The 24,793-nt window shown below is 34.5% G+C and overlaps 1 protein-coding gene across 4 annotated transcripts in view; it reads right to left on the bottom strand.

Moving 5' to 3' along the window:
• The window catches only part of IMMP1L (inner mitochondrial membrane peptidase subunit 1), a 32,581-nt gene that overhangs the window by 2,825 nt on the left and 4,963 nt on the right, over positions 1-24,793 (bottom strand). For 2 of the 4 annotated variants that reach the window (XM_036428582.2, XM_036428581.2), the window contains exons 3-5: positions 11,114-11,247; positions 9,207-9,295; positions 8,351-8,477 (exon numbers count right to left, since the gene is read on the bottom strand). In XM_036428582.2, coding sequence (XP_036284475.1) covers positions 8,351-8,477; positions 9,207-9,295; positions 11,114-11,218 — 321 coding nt within the window. In that variant the 5' untranslated portion in view covers positions 11,219-11,247. Of the gene's footprint in view, positions 1-8,350; positions 8,478-9,206; positions 9,296-11,113; positions 11,248-17,382; positions 17,639-23,450; positions 23,470-24,793 lie in introns of those variants that run through there. The other 2 variants (XM_036428583.2, XM_045577826.1) reach the window with 2 other exon arrangements.

Raw genomic sequence — 24,793 nt, 5'->3', positions numbered from 1 at the left:
CCTAATTACATGTTTTCATTACTTCTCATAACCAAAACTTTTAGTAATTAGGTGCTTTTCCTTTTAATACTTTTGTAAATCTGTCAAGGTAACTTGAATGACTACATGAGCCTAAGAATATAAATATCCTAGGTATAGATATATCTTGTTTCCCCAAAAATAAGACATCCTCCGAAAATAAGACCTAGCGCATGGAAAAATAAGACATCCCCTGAAAATAAGATCTAGCACATCTTTGGGAGCAAAAATTAATATAAGACACCGTCTTATTTTCGAGGAAACAGGGTAGTTTTACAATGAATGTCACATAAAACATTTTACTTTTGTTCAAATCTGAATTTTCCAAGGTCTTAGACACAGCTAACTTTAGGGCTAAATTTTAAATCAAAAGAACCTTTAGATTATTCTTGTTTTTCCTTACTACATCAGAGGTTTTCTTCCTCAGCTCTGAGAAAGCTTAATCTCAGGACTGGACAAAAGAATCTAGCCTCTAGTTCTCAGCTATACTTACTGAGGTCCAGTTAAGTGCCTCTTTTAGTACAGGCAACAAATGTAATTGCCTCATGGCCTGCGGGTGTCCCTTTAACAAAAGTGGCTTTAGTGAACCAACTCACAGGTGTTACCTTTCCTGATTCAGGTGAAATCTGATGAAAGAGTCCACAATATCAAATAACATGTTTACTAAACTATAGTCAAAGTAATTTATTTGATTAAGCAAAAACTAATTAAGTAAAAGTTCTGACTGCAGAATAAGATATTTGTAATTCTGACTTTCCAAAAAGAAGAAAAGCCTAATAAAAACTTTGATTTTTAATTAACTCTTTGCCAAATGTTTTAGAATTTACAAACAGCAAAGGTAAGGGTGGGGATTGGCCCTATTATTGCTTATGCCACTTTAATGGTTCTTAAATAACTGAAAAGGAAACAATAGTTTATTTTTTATTAAAGACACAAAATAACTTTAATAGTTTTTAAAAATAAAGGCAAGGAGAGGGACAAAGTTTTTGGAATCTTTTTTTGACATGATTATTTTTTCTTTATCCTCAATTATACAGGAAAAGGAGAGGCATACACGTTTTATAAAACAATCAGAAAACATTTTTTCTTTTGGGTAAAGACAAACAGGATAGTTTCTTTGCCCAGGAAAAGAAGTCCATATAATGAATGTACATTCATGTCATTTTAATTTAATAATTAATACCCAAGTAATTGGTTTTTATGTTACCATCTTTCAGGTAAGCAGGAGCATGTCAAATTACCCCTACCGCTATGTGGCTAATGCATATTCTGCTTAATGATGACATATACCCCAAAGTTAGCGGGGTGGCAGAGAAGGCTGCAGGAAGCCCTATTCTTGCAGGAATCTTCCTGCAATGGGCCTCTAGTCCTATATAATAAAAGGCTAATAAGCAAACTGTCCCCTCAATCAGGAGTTAGACCAGCAGGCAGGCCGGCTAACCGTCCATGTCCCCTCCCCCTGGCCAGGCTGGCTGGACCCCACCCATGCACGAATTCATGCACCAGCCTCTAATACACATGTGTGTGCGTGCACACACACACACACACACACACACACACACACACACACACTGAGTGGCCAGATTATTATGTGTTCAAAAATCATAATAATCTGGCCACTCTGTAACTGCCCCAGCTGCTGGTATGAATGATGTCTTCTGGGCTTTTTTCTTTGTTCCTGATATTCCTATGCAGTCTACTCAGAAATTTTCCAGGTGAACTGTGCTTTGTAATTTATTTCAGTTATATTTTGTTATTTATACTGTATTCAATTACATAGGTCTGGTAGGAGCCAAGACTGTGAATTGAATACAATATAATTTAAAATGTACTTAATTGTGAATAGCTGTCATTTTATTTATATTAAATGATTTGGTGAAATTCAGTTTTAAGACCAAATCATCAAAATGTTAGTACTAAAGATTAACATTTTTATTCTTTTAATAGGGGTCTTCATCAAGCAATGTTTATCAAATAACAAATGCACTGGCTCTCTCTTATGCAGCATTCACTTATTCAGAACTGTCTACCAACAAGTCACAAGGTGAGAGGAAGGGGAATAGGACTGGAAATGCAGCCAGTAATTATGTCCTTCCATACTAGCCAACTGAATCTAATGCCCCATTCCTACAGAATTTTTCCCCTACGACAATGGATTATTTTGCTTTATGATTTCTTTTCTTGTTCTATTTATAAAACAATGTTACATGGGCCGTTTTTAGAGTAGTATTTAAAAGAAGCATCTTTTGTAGCCTTATTTCAAGACTGTATCTGTATTTCCATTGTAATATAGACTCATGTATAATCTGGTTCTCATATTCTAAAAGAAGACCTAACTTAATGAAATACTAGGTTTTAAGGTACATAAAATAGAAACATGCTAAGCATATAAATAATGAGTTTTCCCAGGCATGCCTGCTTTTATATGTTATTTCTCTGTTCCATTCTTATTTTAGGTAGAGAATAGTTTACTAGAATGAGAATGCTTTTATGGACAAAGATTAAATGGGTCACAGAAACCTACAGAATTTTAATTACCCAGAGTGGTAACACAGAACTTCATTTAGTTGTTTATTTCAAAAGATATCTGAACATATTACACCTACTCAACGGTAACTGTCCAGCAGACCACTCTATATCATTGGGAAGCCACATGACCTTTGGAATATATTCTTTTGACTCCCAGTTATCAGAGTTAGAGTCTGCTTAACATGCTGACATTGAACATCAGTGTTACAATTTCTGTCTCAATTTTTCCCAATTACTTTTAGGAAACCTTAAAGTATAGAAGTCTTTTATAACTTGCAGATAAAAGTACATATAATATTTGCATTTCACAGAATTGCACAACTGCCCCCCTATATTCACTCCAATGGAAGGGTTTTCCAACTTTGAGCTGGAAACTCAAACCAACTGTGAGTAGTTACAATAAAATATTTTTAGATGAGCAAAACACATTAGTTTCAGGAAGACGTGCTAATCTCTCAGTAGAATCATCAATCATATATAATATATATATATATATATATATATATCACATATGTACATATTCTCAAACATGTAAGGGAAAATACAATTTTATAATATAAAATTCTATAAACTACATATTGTTGAAGATCAAATTATTCTGAAAATGTTCAGAGAACACATCAGAAAATGCTTAAGTTGTGGGGGCCGCAGAAGAGAAGAAAAACACCTCAGAATTGTAAACAAGAAGTCAAATTTATCTTCAGAATCCTGTTAACTATAGGATGAAAAAGTCACGTAATCTCTGCAGTCAACTTCACTTTAGCAGAAGAGTAAACATATTTCCTCCACATCAGCTGCAATCAGGACATTAACAGGATGCCATGATTGATTAACCTGGGAACCGTTGCTGAGAAATGGATGTGTAGCACAGGTTTTTATCACTATCGTCTGCAAAAAGCAAGTCCCTTGTTTAGCAATCCTTGTTATAATAAGTGACGTTATTAGGTAGTTCTTCTATTTAAGTGACATAAGGATTTAGTGTATCAGCTTATAAAGCTTATAATAAACAAGCTTTCAATCTCATGATTCCTCTCCCTACATAGAAGTACTTTTTCTGTTTATAAGTGGTAATTGAAGGCCATATGGTTGTGACTTTTAGTTGAAGTAAATGACATTTAAACAAACAGAAAAACAGCATAAGGATATTCAAGGATTTGAACTATGACCTACTAGTAAATACACAGTGCATATTAATAGGCTGTTAGTATTAACTATATAAAGTGATCATTTTATTTAAAAAAAAAACCCTGAATTTATTAGGGTGACTTTGCTTAATTCAATTATATGTTTCAGGAGTACAATTCTATAATACATCATCTGTACATTATATTGTATAATCACCACCCCAAGTCAAGTCTCCTTCCATCACCATCTATCCACCCCAGTGACTATTTTCTAATGCTGTCAAATTAGTGAGCTTGTTTTTCACTTTGTTAATCAGTTTTCAAATACATTATTACACAGCTTTATTACTGGCATATTGTCCCATTTCCAAGTGTTCTTTTTCAGAACACTCTAGTACCTGTGCATCCTGGGAACATTTAATCAGTATTTTTTTTTTTCGGAAATGTGAAACTCTCTCTCTTTCTTATGTTTCTGCCAATAACAATAATGATGTTATTAGCATACTATATAATACAAAAAAAAAAGTAAGAAATACTACATTCCTTATATGTACCATAATTCTGTGGTAACAAACTAACATTTGGTAAAAAATATTTCACCTTTTGTGTATAACACTGGAATATATGGTATCAAGAACCAAAAAGCTTTAAATAGTCTGACATTTTGATAGGTTGGTAATGAAAGTAAAAATGCACACTCTAATAACTACAAATATGTTTTCTTTAGCAAAAAATTGTTATGATCTAACTATAGGGACATACTGAAATCTTCATAATCATATTTCTATTACCGTGTTTCCCCGAAAATAAGACATCCCCTGAAAATAAGACCTAGCACAACTTTGGGAGAAAAAATTAATATAAGACACTGTCTTATTTTCGGGGAAACAGGGTAGTGTTTCCATTTTCAATACAGAGTGGATGCTATGGTTGAAAAACTGAAATTCAATAAAATTTTAATTTTGGAAGATTTAAAAATCAATTATTCATTTTACAGTGAACAAACCACTCAAAGTTAACACTCAAAGTAGTAATTTACCAACTACAATGAACAACTTTACCCACTGCTAATTTGCCAACCAACAAAGGATCAAAATAACAAAATACCTCTATAGTAGTTAATAATGTCCAAAGGCACATGCATTTCTATTGAAATGTAGACAACTCTCATTAGCTCACAATGTAGTTAGTAGGTGCTACAATGGCAACTTAGCCTTCATCATAACAAAACCACCATAGCATTTCTGAGAACCAAACCTTCCCTTAAAATAAGAGCAAGATAGGCCAATTTTACTTTTCCTTTGAATGATTTAGTTCACTATTCTAAACTGATAGGTGAGTTCAAAACCAAGTGAATTTTTAGTCTGCTTAGTAAAAAGGGCTGGAAAGTATCATTCACTCCAAATAGAAGTCAATTGGGGAAACACACATTAGTCAGCACTCTGCTGTCTTGACTCAAAGTAACAGGGACATGCCAGTATTTCCTACAACTTTTACTTGTGATTCTGGAAGGTGGTCAGATAGCCCTACCATGGAAGAAGCTTATATTTCAAATCTTCTTTGAAGACTAGAATAACCACTGGATAACCTCAGAAAGATTTTTCTTCGTCTCTTTATTAGCTTTCATAATAAAATTTTACTACATTTCCTAAGTCCTGGCCAAAATCCCCTACCTTAAATAGGCTTTTACTTTGCCTAACATGCAAATCAATAGGACCATGCCAATTCATTTTATATACAGTATTTCTAATTTGCTTAATGCTTCTCCTTGCAGCTAATTATTTTTGGCAAACAAAGGTTCTAGCAGTAAACTGAGAAATTGGTAAGTTATTTAAGATGTTTTAGCTAAGTACAATTTGTTTCTTTTGAGAGTCACAAATTAAGCTTATATCTTACCTAATATTGCAAAACCCACTGCAATAGGACCTTGATAGGGACTACTTAGTTTCCAAATGCTTAATGTAAAAAATAAATCATAGTTCCTAAGTGTTGCTTGTCACATGAACTTTTAGAACTCTGAAATGAATAAAATGGTTCCACTTCACTTAACCAATGATCTGTTTATATTATTTTATGCCAACTTGGGAACAATGCTATTCTTTCATATGCTAAACTATATTCTAGGTTCCAAATGACAATTTTGGTGTTTTGCTCTCTGAGGCATAGAGAATAAATGTTTTTTTGCCTGAAATTCAAAACATTTTTAATATTCATCATCTTTACCATGTAGTTCAATAAAGATCTGAATACTAATGTCTTCATCTAATAAACAATAATTTTTCTAAGAGGATGCATAAGTAGGGGAAGAAACCCACTTCATACAACACAGCACCAGTGTGCTTTTGAGATAGCTGGAAAAGGCAACACTCTAGAGAGGCAGACCCTGCAAACAGTTTGGATATCTCTTCAGAGTGCTCCAAACTTGGATGATTTTTTTGTAATAAATCACCTTGATTAATGGAACACATTTGCTAAAGTGGTTCTGTAATAGCTACACAATTCTTATGGCTTGAAAAATTCAGCCTAGAAAAACTGGTGGGGGTGAGAAAACCTTCACAATTCACTGGCTTCTCTTTCAGAATCAATACTGCCCCTGACCAAAAACAGTTCCTTTTCTTTTTAAAAATAATAATTTTAAGGAAAACAATACATTTTAAGGAAAGTACAATTTGGTGAAATGGGAGTAGAAATAAACAAGTAGAGGACAGTTTGGGAGGAGAAGTTGTAGCGTGTCAAGGCATCCAGATTCTAGGTGGAGCCAGGCTACTTGTGTTTGAATCCCAACTATTGTCCGACAAACTGGGCAATTTATTTAACCACCCTGTTTTTAGTTTTTCCATCTGTCAATTACTACCACTCCTATCTCACTGGGTTGCTTTTGTAATGATTAAATAAATTAACCCTTGTAAAAGAGTTTCAACAGTGTATGGTACAGATTAAATACGTAAGTGTTGGCCAGTATTATTACAATTACGTATGTTTGTACATTTAGAAACATACAAACCAAAGTGAATGGAATACACCAGGAACTATATACCAGTGTCCTCTTACTAATCCATTCATCAAACATAAAAATTTGATGAATGTTTTCTTTAAATAGAATATTCACACACAAAAACTATATCTTATAGTCCTCTTTTCTGATTAGCAGATTTTTATCTAAATCCTTTTGTCCTGATACAACTCTGATAACTCAAAAAGAAAACAACAATGGTGTGGTATTTAAGTACACAGATGCTGGATAGTAACATTAATATGTTTTATTGTTCTGACTGCAAACTATTTCTGGTTTCAAATTTATCGCAATTCAGAAGTGATTACAATCCTCATGCAATGATAACAGTCATATGAAGGTACAACCATTATGTAAAAATCTGACATTTTTTAAGAATAAAGGGATACAGTGTATAGTGCCCCTTATAAAGTCCTCAAAGAAAAATAGGTTACCTTATACCATACTATCTTCAACATTATTATCACCATCAGCTAACAATCACTAGAGTGTTTAACATTATAGTAATAAACATCAAAAATGTTTGAACAGCTGAACCTAGTCTATTGTGGATGGTAAATAAATGAGCTTATTTTGTAATAGTCAATTGATCAAACTTACTCATGGAGCAGACAGAGGCCATTATAGTTTAAAATAAATCTACAATAATGAAGACAATTTAACTCTTAATACCACGCTTACATTGGGGATAAAGATAGAGGTAAAGTTAATAGATGTAACAGCTATATAACTTGAGAGTGACAGAAATTTTAAATTAAAGTAGGAATTAAGTTATAATTATTAAGGTAGGAAAATTATATGCTGAGTAAAGTAAAGCCACCCTCCTCTGCCATAAGCTGTCATATCAGCCATGTGATTGGTGAAAGGAGGTAACACTTTACACATGCTCCTCACTCTTCCTTTCTACAGCTCTTGCTCTTTCTAACTGTTAAAAAGTACATGTAATTTATATTCTAAAAACAAATAGGATTTTAAAAAGCTAAACTATAGGATTTATTTGATTTTTACCAGCATTTCCTTAAGTTAGTTGAAAATTTTTCTGAGCCAGGAACCCAGACCACATTGAGTTGTCACATCTCCTTTGTCTTCTCCCATCTATCACAATTCCTGTCTTTCCTTGTTTTTCATGACCTTAACATTTTAGAGTATTTGTCAATATTGTTGCAGAATTACCCTCTCTGCTGTTTTCTCATGATTAGACTGAGGTTATACCCTTTTACAAGAATACCACAAAACTGATGGGCCGCTTCTCAGTTCAATTCAGGGGCTACACCATGTTGATCTGTCTTGTAATTGGTGAAGTGAACCTTGATCACTCAGTAAAAGTGGTGACTGCCAAGGCCTCCTCTATGAAGTTACTATTTTTCCCTTTGTAATAAATATCTTAGGAGAGATACTTTGAGAGTATGCAAATATATTATTTTCTTTCGAACTTTTACCCAATATTTTGATATCTATTGATAAATCTTGCCTTCAACAACTATTACTGAGATATTGATATAAGGTTTTAAAGAGAACTAAAACATATAAAATGGCCAAATGATTCTTGATACAAAAATACTTAAATTCCACTGAATGCAGCACTTAGTTATATTCAAAATAGATGTCATTTTCTTTTATGTTTTCAATTATTTTTAATAATAACATAACTGAAATTGTTACTTACATAACTATGGCTTTTAAAGAAACTTGATGAACTACTGGTGAGCATTTTGTCTCCTTCCAAACCAATAACTCTTTTACAAATATTTGATTTTGGGTCACTTGGACTTTTTGCAATCACAATGTCACCTCTGAGGGAAAAAGCCAAAGAAATATCAGTGTTATTTATTAAGCACTTGTATAGCATTGCTATAATACTTTTATAAAGCAATTTAAAGCCACACCCTTTATCCTCTCACTGTACTGGCCCTTCCAGACATTTACCAACTTTGAGAACCTCTGTGACTGAATTTTTTGTGTTAGAATCCAAAGATGAGGGTGATGGAAACATTATTAGAAGATTCTAAAATTTCTGATAACTCTGTAAGAATTATCTTCTTTCACTGAATCTATTGTGTTACTTTAGTGTCTGAATTTTTAGCAACGAAACTATGGGAAAACAATTTCATGTAAATAGCACCAAATTAACACATTAAATTTTACTGTCCAGCCAGGAGTTTGATGGACTCTAGAGCACATAAAAAGACAGAAACATCATTTGTTTCCCTAGAGTTTGAAGTAGCAAGGAATTATATAACCCAGGTAATTTAGCAGTATTTCCCAAACTTCTCTCATGATGAGAATCACCTGGTGGAGTTGTTAAAATACAGATTAACCCTTGATTATACAGATTAACTAAGAAGTGCTAAACTAGAATTTTTTTCAAAACGGAGAGAAAATATTTAAGATAAAATTTTATCTAGCTTGTCACTCTTGTATTTACAAGAGAGTTTTTAAAGATAAAGTTAGAAAACTGCAGAAAAGACACAATGTCTATGTGTATTTCCAACACAAATTTAATATATCTATGACAAATATACCTTTGGATACCATAAAAATGTCGACTAAGATTTTCTGCAAAGACAATATCTGCATTTTGAATCGTAGGCTCCATTGATGGTCCAGAACACTGAAAAGACATAATTTTGTAATTGGAGTTGAAAACCTTTTTATATAAGTATAACAAACATCTGAGCAATTGAAAGAAAGAAATTAAGCCAATGTTCTCCATGCTTGGAGGGTGACTAATAATAAGCTGGCAGCACCCAGAGAAGTTCAAATCTATAGAGTGGCCACCAAGTCTGGAGACATAAGCAAATATATTAAAAATGGTTTATTGATATTACATTATAATACATGAATAAAATAACAATATCTATGTTTCCAAATCTGGGCCATTCGGTAGAAAGTAAGCTCCAGGAGGCCTGGGACCTTGTCTCTTGTGTTGCCAGGGCTTGGCATAAAGTTGATACTCAAAAAAAATGTTGAATGAATAAGTGAATGATTTATTTTCTTATCAAATCTCAGTGATTTATTAAATGGCATATTATTTGCAATGAGTTGATGCCTTTTCTTCTCTTCCAAAAGAGTAGCTTACCCATTGATGGGGCTGCAACTTATATTTTATGCTGAAAAAAATATTAGCATAATAAGTTGCACTTTAAGACTTCATATTAATATATCTTAAAACAATAATCTCTATATATACCTCAGAGCTATAATAAAGTGATCATTGCTACCTAAAAAGTCTATTACTCCACTTAGGTGTAAATAATTTTTAGTCAAATCTTCCTGCCTAGGCAGAAAATAATAACACAATGAAAGTTCATGTTTGCTACCTCTGTAGCCCATTGGAAATTTTAAAACTCCAAGAAGGGGGTTCTCAGTTAAATATATTTATTTGCTGAATACTTGAAGTTGTATGACTGAATCTGTTAGGCTAAACCTGATGAAAACAGCCACACCACCAACAAAACCCACTAATTAGGCATTAAATCAGTTATTTCATTTACATAATTACTAAAAGGTTAGTACAGTAATGGTTGATAGATTCATAATGCTATATTTAAAAATATCATTGGGGGACATCCTTAACATTTTAATATTGACATAAGACAGAATAATCATTTATTTTAATGACAGTTAAACATAACTGTTAAGAGGAGCAGTTTTGAAAACTGGAGAAAAGTCTGTGTTGAAATTCCAAGTCTAGTTATTAACTGTGAGACATGGACCAAGTTACTTACTAAGCTTTCTGAGCCTCAGTTTCATCATATACAGTGGATTTCTATTAAGTGTCTTCTATATATACAGTGGATTTCTATTAAGTGTCTCACAGAGTGTAAAGATTAAATGTGTTAATAACTGTAAAACATCAAATATAACCCAGAACATTTTAGCATTCAATAAGTGGTATAACTATTATTCTTAGTGTATTAATAGGGCCTTTTGTGCCCTATCAGAAACTGAATACAGAACCATATTTAAAATAATGGTTCTTATATTTTATCAGTGCCAATACAAATACATTCTCTTAAATCCTCTTACATTCTCTTACACATTTAGAAAGATTTGTTTTAACAGTCAAACTTTATTCATTAAGTTAATAACTTCAATTATAATAAAGGGAAGAACACATTTTCCTTCTACTTAAAAAGATATATATTTAGCCGAAACTGGTTTGGCTCAGTGGTAGAGCGTCGGTCTGCGGACTGAAAGGTCCCAGGTTCGATTCCGGTCAAGGGCATATACCTTGGTTGCAGGCACATCCCCCGTAGGCAGTGTGCAAGAGGCAGCTGGTCAATGTTTCTCTCTCATCGACATTTCTAGCTCTCTCTCTCTCTCCCTTCCTCTCTGTAAAAAATATCAATAAAATATATATTTTTTAAAAATAAAAAATAAAAAGATATAGTATAAAATGATTACTTTCTCGAAAGTAAAAACTTACCATGACAACACCACCAACATATTCAAAAACACAATGCGCTATACAGCCATACTGAATAGTATAGCCAGCAAGTCGAAAGGTTTTCCCCAGAACACCACGAAGCATAGTTCTATGTAGACTCTGTCACCATTGGCCTGATGGTAAATTTCAGAAAGTTTCATGAGCAATACTATTTTAAAACACTTAAGTATTTTTATTGTAATATATTTTACAATCATCTAGAATGTATTAAATGAACAATTTAGTGCAGAAAACAACACTTTGCTTTCATTTCTGCTAAAAATATTTTTAAATGACAAATTATAGACACTTAAGTATTTTGATCTACTGAACAGATTTTATTAAAACACCACTAGGTTTATATATGAACTAGAGGATCAATGCAAAGAATTTGTGCAGGAGTAGGCCTTCCTTCCCCCAGCTGCCCTCACTGGCTTCTCTCTGGCACTCGGGACCCAGGCTTTGGAGGCCCCACCCACCCGCAGCAGCCCACAGGCCGGTGCCTGATTCTCCCTCTGCGGGGTGATCATGAGGCAATGGCCAGGCCCTGAACCAATCGCATCGCACCCACCCTGGCTGGCCTGGCACCAGTGGGTGTCATAGCATCATCCCGGATGGCCATCCAGAGGGCCATCGGGATGGTCGTTCAACTGTTCGGTCGATTTGCATATTATGCTTTTATTATACAGAATTATATAAAATTAGATAACTAGTAGACTCAACTTGTCTGTCCCCTTTCATGTCTTGGTTATTTCTTGGTATTAAGGCAGACATCTATAGAAAGATATTAACTCTTGCAAAGTACTAGTAATAGTTTTCCATATTGTTCCCTGCTATCCTACATCAGTTCTTGTCATAATATAATAAAAGAAAGCACTATAATAGATACATGGAAATTCTAGCATTAAATTGGTCCTTTTATTAACTTGTGTGATTGTCAATGACTTACTTAACCTCTCTGGGCCTCCAAAAATGGAAATATTTCACAGAATGGATCTGAGGATCACATTCGATAATGTGAAAGCACTGTGTAAATTATAAAGTTACATTCAGTTGTCAGCTTAACTATTAATATAATAATGAACACATGAATAGAGTAAGATAGTATAAAGAACCATATCAAGTATTTTAAAAGCTATATAAAATTAAAATATTAATAAAATTCATCTAAAATGTTCCTAGTATCTATTATCTCCTTTCTGTTTACCTGTTACAACTACGTTTCAAGTATCCTATCTAATAAAAGAGTAATATGCAAATTGACTCACTCCAACACACAAGATGGCTGCCCCCATGTGAACACAGGATGGCCACCACAAGATGGACAGCAGGGAGGGCAGTTGGGAGGGACCAGGCTTGCAAGGAAGGGCAGTTGGGGGCAATCAAGCCTGCAGGAGAGGGCAGTTAGGGGTGATCAGGCTGACAGAGGAGGGAAGTTGGGGGCGATCAAGCCTACAAGGAAGGGCAGTTAGGGGGGACCCAAGCCTACAGGGGAGGGCAGTTAGGGGCAACCAGGCTGGCAGGGGAGGGTAGTTAGGGATGACCAGGCTGGTAGGGGAGGGCAGTTAGGGGCAATCAGGTTGGAAGGGGAGTGCAGTTAGGCATCAATCAAGCTGGCAGGGGAGTGGTTGGGGGTGATCAGGCTGGCAGACAAAAGCAGTTAGGGGCAATCAGGCAGAGGCAGGCAAGCAGTTGGGAGCCAGCAGTCCTGGATTGTGAAAGAGATGTCCGACTGGCCATTTAGGCCCAATCCCTCGAGGGGTCCCAGATTGGAGAGGGTGCAGGCTGGGCTGAGGAACACTCCCCCCTCCCACATGCACAAATTTCGTGCATCAGGCTTCTATTTTCTCAAATAATGGTTTATGCCTAGGCTACTATGTATTACTCTCAGATTAAAACTACTAAAACACAATAATATTAATTAAAATTTGCTCAATACTTGCTATCTGTCAAGCTTTACAAATTAACCTCTGTAAGGCAGATATTACCATCCTCATTATATAGATAAGAAAAATGAGCCTATAAGTAGTAAACTTGCTGATGAACATCACAAAATTGGAAAATGGAGTCAAGAACTTAATCACTGTTACACTGACTCTCATATTACTCTCCTGCTCCCACAACCGCAATAACTCTGTCATATTACCTAAGCCTCATTTTAGGATCCTTGACAGTAGGTTTGTTATTGGTTGTATATTTCAGATAGTACAAATGAGTAAATATCAGGATTCTCAATGTCAGAGAAAGAAGCTATAAATATAGAACCTTAAGTGAGGTATGAATAGAAGGTATCAAAAGAAATTTATTTAAATAGATATGTTTGTGTTCGTCTGCCTTCCTGCCTATATAAAATACCACCCTAGCCCTTCCACTGAAAGAAGCAAGGGTTCTGCAGTAGTAATAGGCACACTTAGCAGGCAGATTTTTGGTTTCCAAATATCATTTCCCATTAGGAGCAATAGCATAGGGAAGAAAGCAAATCAGTGCTCAAAAATTAATGGAGACATCCAGAATATGTGAATAATTTATCAAGTTATTAAGAAAAAGAAAACTTAACAAATTTTAGCAAAAAACAAACAAAAAACAACAACAACAACAAACCATGAAGATTTCACAAAGGAAGATATCCAAATGGCTGATGAGAAGCATGGGAAAGAGAGGTTGGACTGATGTTAAAACTGAAAAAGCCCTGGCTGGGTGGATCAGTCGGTTGGAACATTGTCCCTACAACAAAAGATTACGGGTTTCCTATCCTGTCAGGCGCACACCTGGGTTGCAGGTTGAATCCCTCATCAGGGTGCATATGGGAGGCAGCAGATCTATGTTCAGTGTTAATGCCTCTCTCTCTCTCTCTCTCTCTCTCCCTCCCTCCCTCCCTCCCCTCCCTCCTTCTCTTCTTCTTTCCCTCCCTCCCTCCCTCCCTCCCTCCTTCCCTCCCTCCCTCCCTCACTTCCTCCAAACTCAATAAAAATATATCCTCAGGTAAACAAAAAACGAACAAACAAAAAAAAAACCTAACTAAAAAGATGGAGCTGAGTGAAATCCTGAAGCTGAAAAGAAACTAGGCATTCCTCCATCCCTATAAGTTTCTAGAATAGGGGTACAAGCCTAAGAGCTTAATTTATATCTATCCATCTTTTGATATTGGTGAAGTGATTTCAGAATACCCTAAGCCCCAAGGAAAACATCCACCTGGTTGTTCAGGTCTGGAATTCCTTTTAAAAAAAGAAAGCATTTTGTTTCAGAAATAGGGAAAAAACGCAAAGTGTCAAAGTTAATTGAGACTATCAGTTTACGGAAATGCATTCATTTTATATTATAAGCAGCCAAAGTGATTAATATCATATTTTTTTGTTTTAATAAGAGGTACAGTTAATAAATATATTAACATTCATAAAATGTTCATATTAGGAAAAGGTGAGGAGAGAGAAGTATATGTGAAGCAGAAGACAAATCCCAACATCGTAGTTTAGCTGTATATACCTTCATTTGGATAAGAAAAAGCAGCAGACTTATGACATTCCTGAGATTCTATGATTTATCAAATTCAAGAAAACCTACACAAAATACATTTTCCCATATAATTATATATAAAGTAACTGAAAGATATATGTCCTTTTCAGACACTGAGTGGAAGTTATTGTGACTAGGAGAGAACAACAAAGACTCATTAAGACATGGATGCTGAGTGATGTACTCTGCTCAATAGCTAAATAATTCACTCACACAGCAGCCTATCAAAGTAATTCAAATTCCTGCCATTTCAAAATCACCTTCAAGGCTGCTCATGAGTTGTTCAAATCCATAATGTTAAATCTACTGTAAGACTGTGCAGAGGGTATTTTTTTTTATTTTCTAGAACTGTAAATTCAAGGACCTCTGATCTCCAAATCTATGAAGATTTTCCTTAAACCTATTTATTTTGATTCATTGCCAGAGGAAATAATTGGCAATCCTTTAAGGTTTAGAGCAGTAAATATCATCTTAAATCTGATTGCAGCATCACAATAACCTGAGAACTAAATTCAAAAATCAAAACTCCTAGGCACCCATCACAGAGCTCAAGAATGACAATCTGTGGGAGAAAGGCTGTAGAATCTGTAAGATACCAGAAAGGAAGGCCAGAAAAAGACTGTGCTGTCATTTGAGGCCACTGAGACATAGTAAATACTTTCAGAAACATGACAAAATTTAACCATCATTGTAAGCTGAATGTTAATGTTGAGATAATTCTATAAATTTTCATCAAATAAACTTTATAATGCTAATATTTATGATTTTTTAAAACCCAATGTTATCTACTAAAGTTTATTTTATATACATATGCATACATATGTAATCAAAATAAAAACTCATTTTATGTTTATAAAGCATAAACTGCTGACACTTTTAATATAATCAAGCGCCAGCTCCCAAAGAGTGGAATAATCCAGGTGCTATATAATCCATGTATCTCAGGAAAATACACAAGTTGTACAAGCAATAGTTAAAGGATATGCATTCAAATGGAACAAATACCATTCAGCATTATGATTGAGAAGGCCTTATATGTTAATAGTGAATTTAATTAAGATGAGTTTATTTGGGACTTTCCAAATGAAACAACCATCTCTAATCAAAAAGAATAATGCCCAGGATAGAAAAAGAAAAAATAATTTTCAAGAGCCATTCAGTAACCAAGTAAATAAAAAGCAGAAAAGTAATCATGTTTAATAAAAACTTAGACAAATTTTGTTTTGAAAGGAAAGCTACTTTTAAAAAATAACTATTTAATACTACTAACTATTCTAGAAAAATATCATGAGAAAATACACTACCTGGAAAAGTAATTTTAGATTACATATAAATCAAATATTTTATATTTTAAAATAAAATTAATTATATTATGAAGACAAGAGAAATATTTTAGACCACTTATTTCATAGATAGATCTTTCATTATGATAACAGAATTTTAAACAGACAGGTTTTCCAGTAGCAAAAATAGAAATAGAAGACTAAAAAAGTCCTTTATAAACTAGCACAATGCAGTTCAGTAAAAATATTAAGCTTTCTCATTCATTAATTTTCAATGTGACAACAACTGAAGAAACACATTTTCGAATACAATAGCTTAGATCCAGTTAAAACAAAATCCATGAAGAATGACAAGTTTGCTAGGTAGGTTTGACCAAAGATCTCTACATAAATTTATTATATTGCATTTATTGATTTTTCTAAGAAAGAAAATATGGAGAACAAAATGTATTATATGTAAACAGAGGCTTTAAATAAATCAAAATATCATTCATAATGGATAATTATATTTTAGTTCTTGTAATTTCAAAAAATATTTTAGTCACCTATATTTAGGTAAGACTTAGAGCCTAAAAACATGATTAAGATTTTATAATCTATTTCTTAAAAGACAAAGCTACTAAATAAAAAACAATAAGATGAAAATCAAGTTCTATGAATATTTTAAAAGTAAGTACTCTAGGATCATAACACTGACAACACTAATTATCTTTTCTTGTCTTGGCAGTTATGTTGCATACTGTTTGGGTGACTGATGGGATAATTTCACTTCATTTTCTCTCAGTTTATTCTGGACTGTGTAAGAGAAAAATATTAAAATAACACCTCTAAACAAAGTACTTGATAAAGCTTTAGTTGAAATAAAATGCTTAAAAAATATAGCTCAATTAATGAATACATGATTTCAGAGCAAATAACTGAATCCCCATCTACTAAAGGAAACTTTGACTAAGAATTTCTGATTTTAGAAAAATAAGTCTATTTAGTATTAATATTATTTTAAGACTTTCACATAGTAAGAGCATACATATACTTTCAGAAAGAGCTCTTTTCATCAGCTAGAATTACTGTAATTATAAAAAATGTGTCTATATATTTTATATCATGAAATGTTTTATTTACTAAAATCATTTAATCAGCAGGAAAAGCAGTTAAACTGTATGAAAAAAATAAATTATTCTGATTCCTTACATTTATACATATTTTACTTAATTTATTGATAATGGCTTTATATCCAAAAGAACACTGAGGTATTTAATTTAATATTTAATCTCAAATATAAATCTTCACCAATAGCAATTATATTACATCACTCAAGTGGAAAAAGTATAAAAAGACATTATTAATCATCACTTCTACTTGAACATTTAAATGAATTTTAATTCATACATAGTTTATAGTTTACATATGTCAAATAGCTAAAGCTCCATATTTTAAATAATTAATAGAAAGCATATTCTTTGCCTTGATCACTTGATTTTTTGTTGTTGTTTATAAAATTAATCACAGTTAGCAGGATAGAAATCGCTTTCAGCTTCATGAATGACATCCAAGAGATGGGAAAGGATTAGTTCTCAGTTGCTGCCAGTTATAGCGCCAGGTGGCTTTTTCTGCAGTGAAGGTGTTACCAATAATCCCATTACACTGGTACTAAATCTTGCAGACATCAAAATTATCACCAAGGTTCCTTTTCATCCCATCCTTTCCAAATGACTGGAAGTCGCTTCACCTGAAAGAAGTCAAATCCACATGCAGCTGCTGTTTTAGCAGGCAGCAAGCTCCCTGAGAATGCCAGTCATGATTCAATTTTGCTGTGCTGGTGGCCCCCTATTCCCTGTCCAATAATACATCTGTTAAAAAATCCTACAGCTACAAATCAAGTTTAATCCTACCGGGGACCTCATGTTGGTCTTGTCTTCCAAAAAGGCAGCAGGTTCTGCTGTCTATCTTGGCCAGCGTCTGGGGAATACCCTTTAAATCCCAGCCCTACTTAGAAGAATAAGCTAAGGATCACAAAACATGACCTCAAAAACCCTGATATGACTATATCCTGACCCAGAGGCATTCATTCTAGGTGAAGATTAGAACTTTGCATAATAAGATTACACAGCAAGTGAATGATATCAAGGGACTATCCATATGCAGCCGCCTGGTTTTCTATAGACAGCCTGTGCTCTGCAATATGCAGTACAGACGAAAGGAGCTTGGTCTTTCTAGCTGAAATAAAATAGATTCACATAAATTAGTTGGCCGTTTCCAGATTCCTAAATCCCCCATTACATCTTTTATTGACAGCTCCTGTGAGGATAGCACAAATGTTATTCCTTTTTATTCTGTGCTTCTATAACAATCATGCTCTGTAATTGAAATGTACATAGATTATGGCTTGAAATTAACATCTTGTTTGCTGTAATCTTGGATTACAATTCACTGTGTACATAATAAAATTAGGAAATCAATGGATGGATTTATCAGCTCCAAAAAACTAGAGGTATTGTTTAAAGAATAGCTTAACATTTTGGGCCAATTCTTTAAATGTAGAAGTCACAGAAAGAAGTCAATAAAAATTTAAGTGAGTGAAAGAATATAAACATCAGTCAACATCTATATAAGCTAGATTACATATGAATTAGCTCAATTCCCTCAAAATTTAGAAAATATGCAAGATTCAGAGATCTCATGAACATATCATTTTCTCTCAAAACCATACTTGAGCAAGGTCAATTACACACAAGGTCTCTACTTTTATAAAGTACAGAAGCAATATTTTATACAAAGTACCTTCATCATTTTGTATTTTAAGATATTTGAATCCATTCAAACCAATGACAATTCAAGGTTTTAGAGTTCTTAACAATATGTTTTTAAAGTATTTAATGAAATAACTTCTTATATTGAAATATATACAGAGCATTTTAAATGTGTAGAATCCTAGAGATATTTAGAAACCAAGAATTTATGTTAAGGTTTTTTCTTCTAAGAAGTTTAAATCTATACCAGCTCTAAGCAAAATTATATGAAAAGAAAGATTCCTATCATTCATGCAAACACAGAAAAATTATAAGCATGCGAAGAGGAATTCTCAACTTTCTAACTTAAAAAAAGTATTGAGATTTGCCGTGGGATTCATGTAAAACTAATCTTCTTGTTATACTTGAAATATGGCTTATATGACAAGTTCTATTTGTCCAAAATTGCTGAGGAACATACCACATCCCTTATATTAGCCATTTTCTCCTTATAATCACAGTATCTTTAAGCATATCTATACAATATCCGTTAAGTACTCAGGAGTCAGGTGACATAATTCTAATTTTGTGTATTAAACAATCAACAGTACTGTGTAACTTCAACTATATAGCACATGTATACTCTTTGATTACCTTGATTAGAATATTATTAAGAAAATAATGAGGAATGCAAAAACTACACATTTCTGTACATGAAATACTTTAGAGCTATACTATTTAATAAAGTAGCCACTAGCTATATATGGCTATTGAGCATTTGAAATGTTACTACTCCAAACTGAGAGGTATTATAAGAATAAAATATACACCGGACTTTGAAGACTTAGTACAAACAAAAGTAAAATCCTATATGATAAAGAGGTGATATGCAAATTAGCCATCATTCCAACACACAAGATGGCTGCCCCCATGTGGTCAAAGATCTTGCCCCCATGTGGACACAAGGTGGCCAGCAGGGGAGGGCAGTTGTGGGCAATCAGGCCAGCAGGGGAGGACAATTGGGAGGGACCAGGCCTGCAAGGGAGGGCAGTTGGGGGCAATTAGACCTGTAAGGGAGGGCAGTTAGGGGTAACCAGACTGGCAGAGGAGAGCAGTTGGGGGCGACCAGGCCTACAGGAAGGGCAGTTGGAAGGACCAGGCCTGGAGGGGAGAACAGCTGGGACAGACCCAGGCCTGCAGGGGAGGGCAGTAAGGAGGGACCAGACCAGCAGGGGAGGGCAGTTGGGGGCTGCCAGGCCTGCAGAGGAGGGCAGTTGGGGGCTACCAGGCCTGCAAGGAAGGGCAGTTGGGGGTGACCCAGGCATGTAGGAGAGGGCAGTTAGGAGTGACCAGGCTGGCAAGAGAGGGCAGGTAGGGGCAATCAGGCTGGCAGGAGAGCAGTTAGGCATCAATCAGGCTGACAGGAGAGTGGTTAGGGGTGATCAGGCTGGCAGGCAGAAGTGGTTAGGGGCAATCAGGCAGGCGAGCAGTTGGGAGCCAGCAGTCCTGGATTGTGAAAGGGATGTCCCAGATTAGAGAGGGTGTAGGCTGGGCAATGCACTGGGCCTCTAGTATTTTATATATTAATTACATGTTGAAAAGATAGTAATTTAGATACAACAGGTTAAATAAAAATATATATATGACTCATATTTCTATTGGAAAGAACTATTTTAGATTACATATTTTAATAAGATATTCTTAATCTAACTAAAATTGTACAACTAATAAAAATACTAAAGTAAAGGGTTATTATGGAAGAACAAAGATTCTAGTGTTAAATCTGGTTGATAGCTTACTAAAGAAGAAAATGTAGTCATTTTAGAATCTATTTCATATCTCTAGCATAAGGGTAGTGAGGAAGGAAGGACTAGCCAAATTACTGACTATTGTGAACAACAATAACAAAAATAATGTTTTATAGTTAGAAAAATGTTTTAGTCCAATAAGCATAGGCTTTTAGAAAAAGTACATCCTGAGCAACTTCATAAAAGACAACTAAGGTCTGTGTATACCATTCATTGAGTCCAATAGACATCAACTTCAAAAAATATGTCTGCATCTACCAAGTGCCATGATTTTTTTTTCTAACATGCTATATAATTATTTATATTCAAATTTTTCAAATACATCATAAGTAATAACTATAGAGATTTGAAGCATTTAGTATATTTCAGAATTTTAGAAAAATTAAAAAGTTCAATTTTATAAATTATTAGAAGGCTGCTTTTCCATTAGTCATTTCATTATCCAGCAATGTAGGTTTAAAAAATTTTATTAACAAAAACAGTTTTACAGAAATAAGGAAAACTGTAGATAATTAAAATATAAAATGTATACCCAATTTAAGTAAAGGAAGTTAATGATAGATTTAGAATAACCGAAGAAAATTGATATTATACAATTAAAATATAAAGTCTATCTTTGTCACACATTGGGAATTTCTATAAACATTAATATGTAAAGTATTAACTCATTCAAAAGTTGCTTTTTCATAATCATTCTTTTACAATATTTATCTAAAATACTAAGTCTGAAGATGAAACACAAGTATCAATAAATAAGATGGATAACATCTAAATCAGTTCTTTATAACCTAGCCATGCCATTTTTTCCTACCATTTTATAATTATCTATTTCTTTCCTTTCCTGGTTATAAGTATCACATATACACACAGATATCGACACACACACACATATAAAAACAAAATAATAACAATAAAAAAACTTTCTAACCGTCAATATATGAGAGCAATGATATCCAGTCTAAGTTAATCCCCAGACATCCACATTCATGAATAAAAATTCATCAGTTTTAAATACACTGAGCCTATTAAGCAAGAACAAAAGCATATGCACAAAAGAGCTTTTAATATATTTCAAAGCCCACAAGAGCCATGGTCTCATTAAAATTATAAATTACACAAACATGGAATGAAGATTCAAACTGCAGTGCAGCTAAGCAGATTACAGAAAACCCCGCGTTCCATATGATAACACACCATGGCCCTCCCAGATGGGGGCTTGGAACAAAAAGGCCATCACCACAGCGAGGGAAAACCTCCTTGTGATCTCTGGTTTCTGTTCAGCAGATGACAGCCAAATAATATGTTGATTATTCTGTTTGTGCTGCTAAGCTTGTAAGATGGAATAAAAGCGATATGATCTATTGTGAACCCAATGCTAATGTGTTGCTCCACTCATAAATAATATACTGGATTTATTTTGAAACTACCTTTTATCTGAATTTCAGTTTTTAAATGCATGAATTAAAATAAAAGCCACAGTAAAATATTATTTAATTTGGTGCGTTAAACTAAGAAATGTAGATGACAAGTGAAAAATATTTAAGTGCTTAGTTAAGAGCCAAGAACTATCACCTTTCTATAATTTCAGCATTGTGATCACAGACAAAATGCATTTTTAAACAGGAAATTTCTCATTAAGAAATACAGACTTAATACAATAAGTTAATAATATACGTTATTGACAAGATAAAAATAAAATATTAGAGTATATAAAAATACTTTTCTGCAATACAAATATTGGCACATAAACAGAATATACGTCTCATATATTTCTGAATAATAAAAAGTATCACTGAAAGCCTTGTGAATGGTTACAACTTATATACAAATGAATGCTCACTCACCTACAATCAAAATAATTAAAAAGAAGCTTACAGAAATAATTCTCAGATTAATAGCCAGCATTTCATATTGCTTTGATGACAAAAGCAATTTTTCCCTCACTGAAATATCCCAAACTTTAACAGAATGAACTATACTTAAATGAGGTAACTGGCATTGTGTCTATAAGCACTTCCCCAAACTTTATATTTCATGGATAAAAATTTTTATGATTACTAGTATTATTTAAAATACTGAAAATCATAACATTTATTTTCCCACCCCAGAAATCCTTCCCTGAATAATCTTGTAAAATTATCTTACAGGCAAACAATATAAAGAAGTACATTAAAGTTACAGTTGAGGCAAACATAGATAAACATACTGTTTTCTTAAGGGAGTATTTAGTAAAAAAGCAAATAAGTATGGCCATTAACATAAATCCACCTCCCTTTTCTATTTAGAGATATAGATAAAAAGCAGAGCAAAATTGCCTAATATGAAAATACAATCTAAAATCAGGGTATAAAATGTAAAACAAGCCGAAACCGGTTTGGCTCAGTGGATAGAGCATTGGCCTATGGACTGAAAGGTCCCACCCAGGTTGGATTCCGGTTAAGGGCATGTACCTTGGTTGCAGGCACATCCCCAGGAGGTGCAAGAGGCAAGAGGCAGCTGATCGATGATTCTCTCTCATCGATGTTTGTAATGCTCTATCCCTCTCTCTCCCTCTCTGTAAAAAATAAATAATATATATATATATTTTTAAAATGTAAAATAATAATACTTTTAGAGAAAAATACAGAATACAAAACATCTTTGGAATAGACAAATATTTCTTAAAAAGAGGTAAAAAGCACTAAACATAAATGACAAACTAGATGACTTTAAAGTCATAATCATCTGTTCATCAAAAACACTATTAATAAATTGAGAGGGCAAACCTAGGAGCAGGAGAAATGTTTGCAATACCTATATTGAATGAAGGACTCATATTCCAAATACATAAAGAACATCTACAATACAAGTCAAAGAAAAAGACAGCCCAACAGGAACATGGGCAAGAGAAATGAACAAGTACTTCACAAAAGAGAATAATGAAATAGGCAATATACATCATATGAAAAGGTGCTCAATTTCATTAATCATCAGGGAACTAAAGAGTAAAATGATAATGATTTACTATTTATACACATCAGAATCTGAAAAATATAAAGAGATGGGTAAAAGAATCAAGTGTTTGCAAAGATGTGGAGCAACTAGAGATTTTATATAAATATAAAGTAGTACCATTTTAGAAAACTGTTTGGCAATACTGATTAAAGTTGGACATATATTCTTATGATCCAATAATTTTGCTCCTAGATATACCATCAAAAGAAACATGTAAATATATTAGTGAAGAGATATGTATTACAATGTTTATAGCAGTGTTATATGGAAACTTCCGAAATGTTCATTCACAGAATGAATAAAGAAGTTGTGATACAGTTATGATGACATGCAACGATGAAAATGAACAAAATACGACTACATGCAACCATATGGACAAATCTCAAGACATAAAGTTGAGCAAAGGAATTCACACATAAAATAGACTGTATAATTCTACATAAAATACTAGAGGCCTGGTGCATGAAATTTGTGCACGAGGGTAGGTGTCCCTCAGCCCAGCCTGCACCCTCTCCAATCTGGGACATCCCTCTCACAATCCAGGACTGCTGGCTCCCAACTGCTCCCCTGCCTGCCTTCCTGATTGCCCCTAATCACTTCTGCCTGCCAGCCTGATCACCCTAACCACTTCCCTGCCAGCCTGATTGATGCCTAACTGTTCCCCTGCCAGCCTGGTTGCGCCTAACTGTCCTCCCATGTAGGCCTGGTCCTCCCCAACTGTCCTCCCCTGCATGCCTGGGTCCCCCCTCCCCCAACAGCCCTTCCCTGCAGGCCTAATCGCCCCCAACTTCCCTCCTCTACCAGCCTAGTCACCCCTAACTGCCCTCTTCTGCAGGCTTGATCACCCCCAACTGTCCTCCTTTGCAGGTCTCGCCTCTTCCAACTGCCCTGCCCTATTGGCCTGATCGCCACAATTGCCCTCCCCTGCAGGCCTGATCCCTCCCAAATGTCATCCCCTGCTGGCCATCTTATGGTGGCCATCTTGTGTCTACATGGGGACAGCCATCTTTGACCTCATGGGGGTAGCCATCTTGTGTATTGGAGTGATGGTCGATTTGCATATTACTCTTTTATTAGATAGGATAGTGGCCTGGTGCACATGTGGGGGCCAGCTGGTTTGCCCTGAAGGGTGTCCTGGATCAGGATGGGGGTTCCCCTGGGGCATGGGACGGCCTGGGTGAGGGGCCTGTGGTAGTTTGCAGGCCAGCCACGCCCCCAGTGACCCAAGTGGAGGCCCTGGATTTATTTATCTTCTATAATTGAAACTTTGTAGCCTTGAGAGGAGCCAAGCCTCCTGCTTGCTCTGTGGCCACAGCCATTTTTGTTCAGATTTATTTATCTTCTAAAATTGAA

Source organism: Pipistrellus kuhlii, unplaced genomic scaffold, assembly GCF_014108245.1.
Source record: "Pipistrellus kuhlii isolate mPipKuh1 unplaced genomic scaffold, mPipKuh1.p scaffold_m20_p_9, whole genome shotgun sequence".
Lineage (NCBI taxonomy): Eukaryota > Metazoa > Chordata > Mammalia > Chiroptera > Vespertilionidae > Pipistrellus > Pipistrellus kuhlii.
This window is presented reverse-complemented; position numbering and strand designations above follow the sequence as displayed.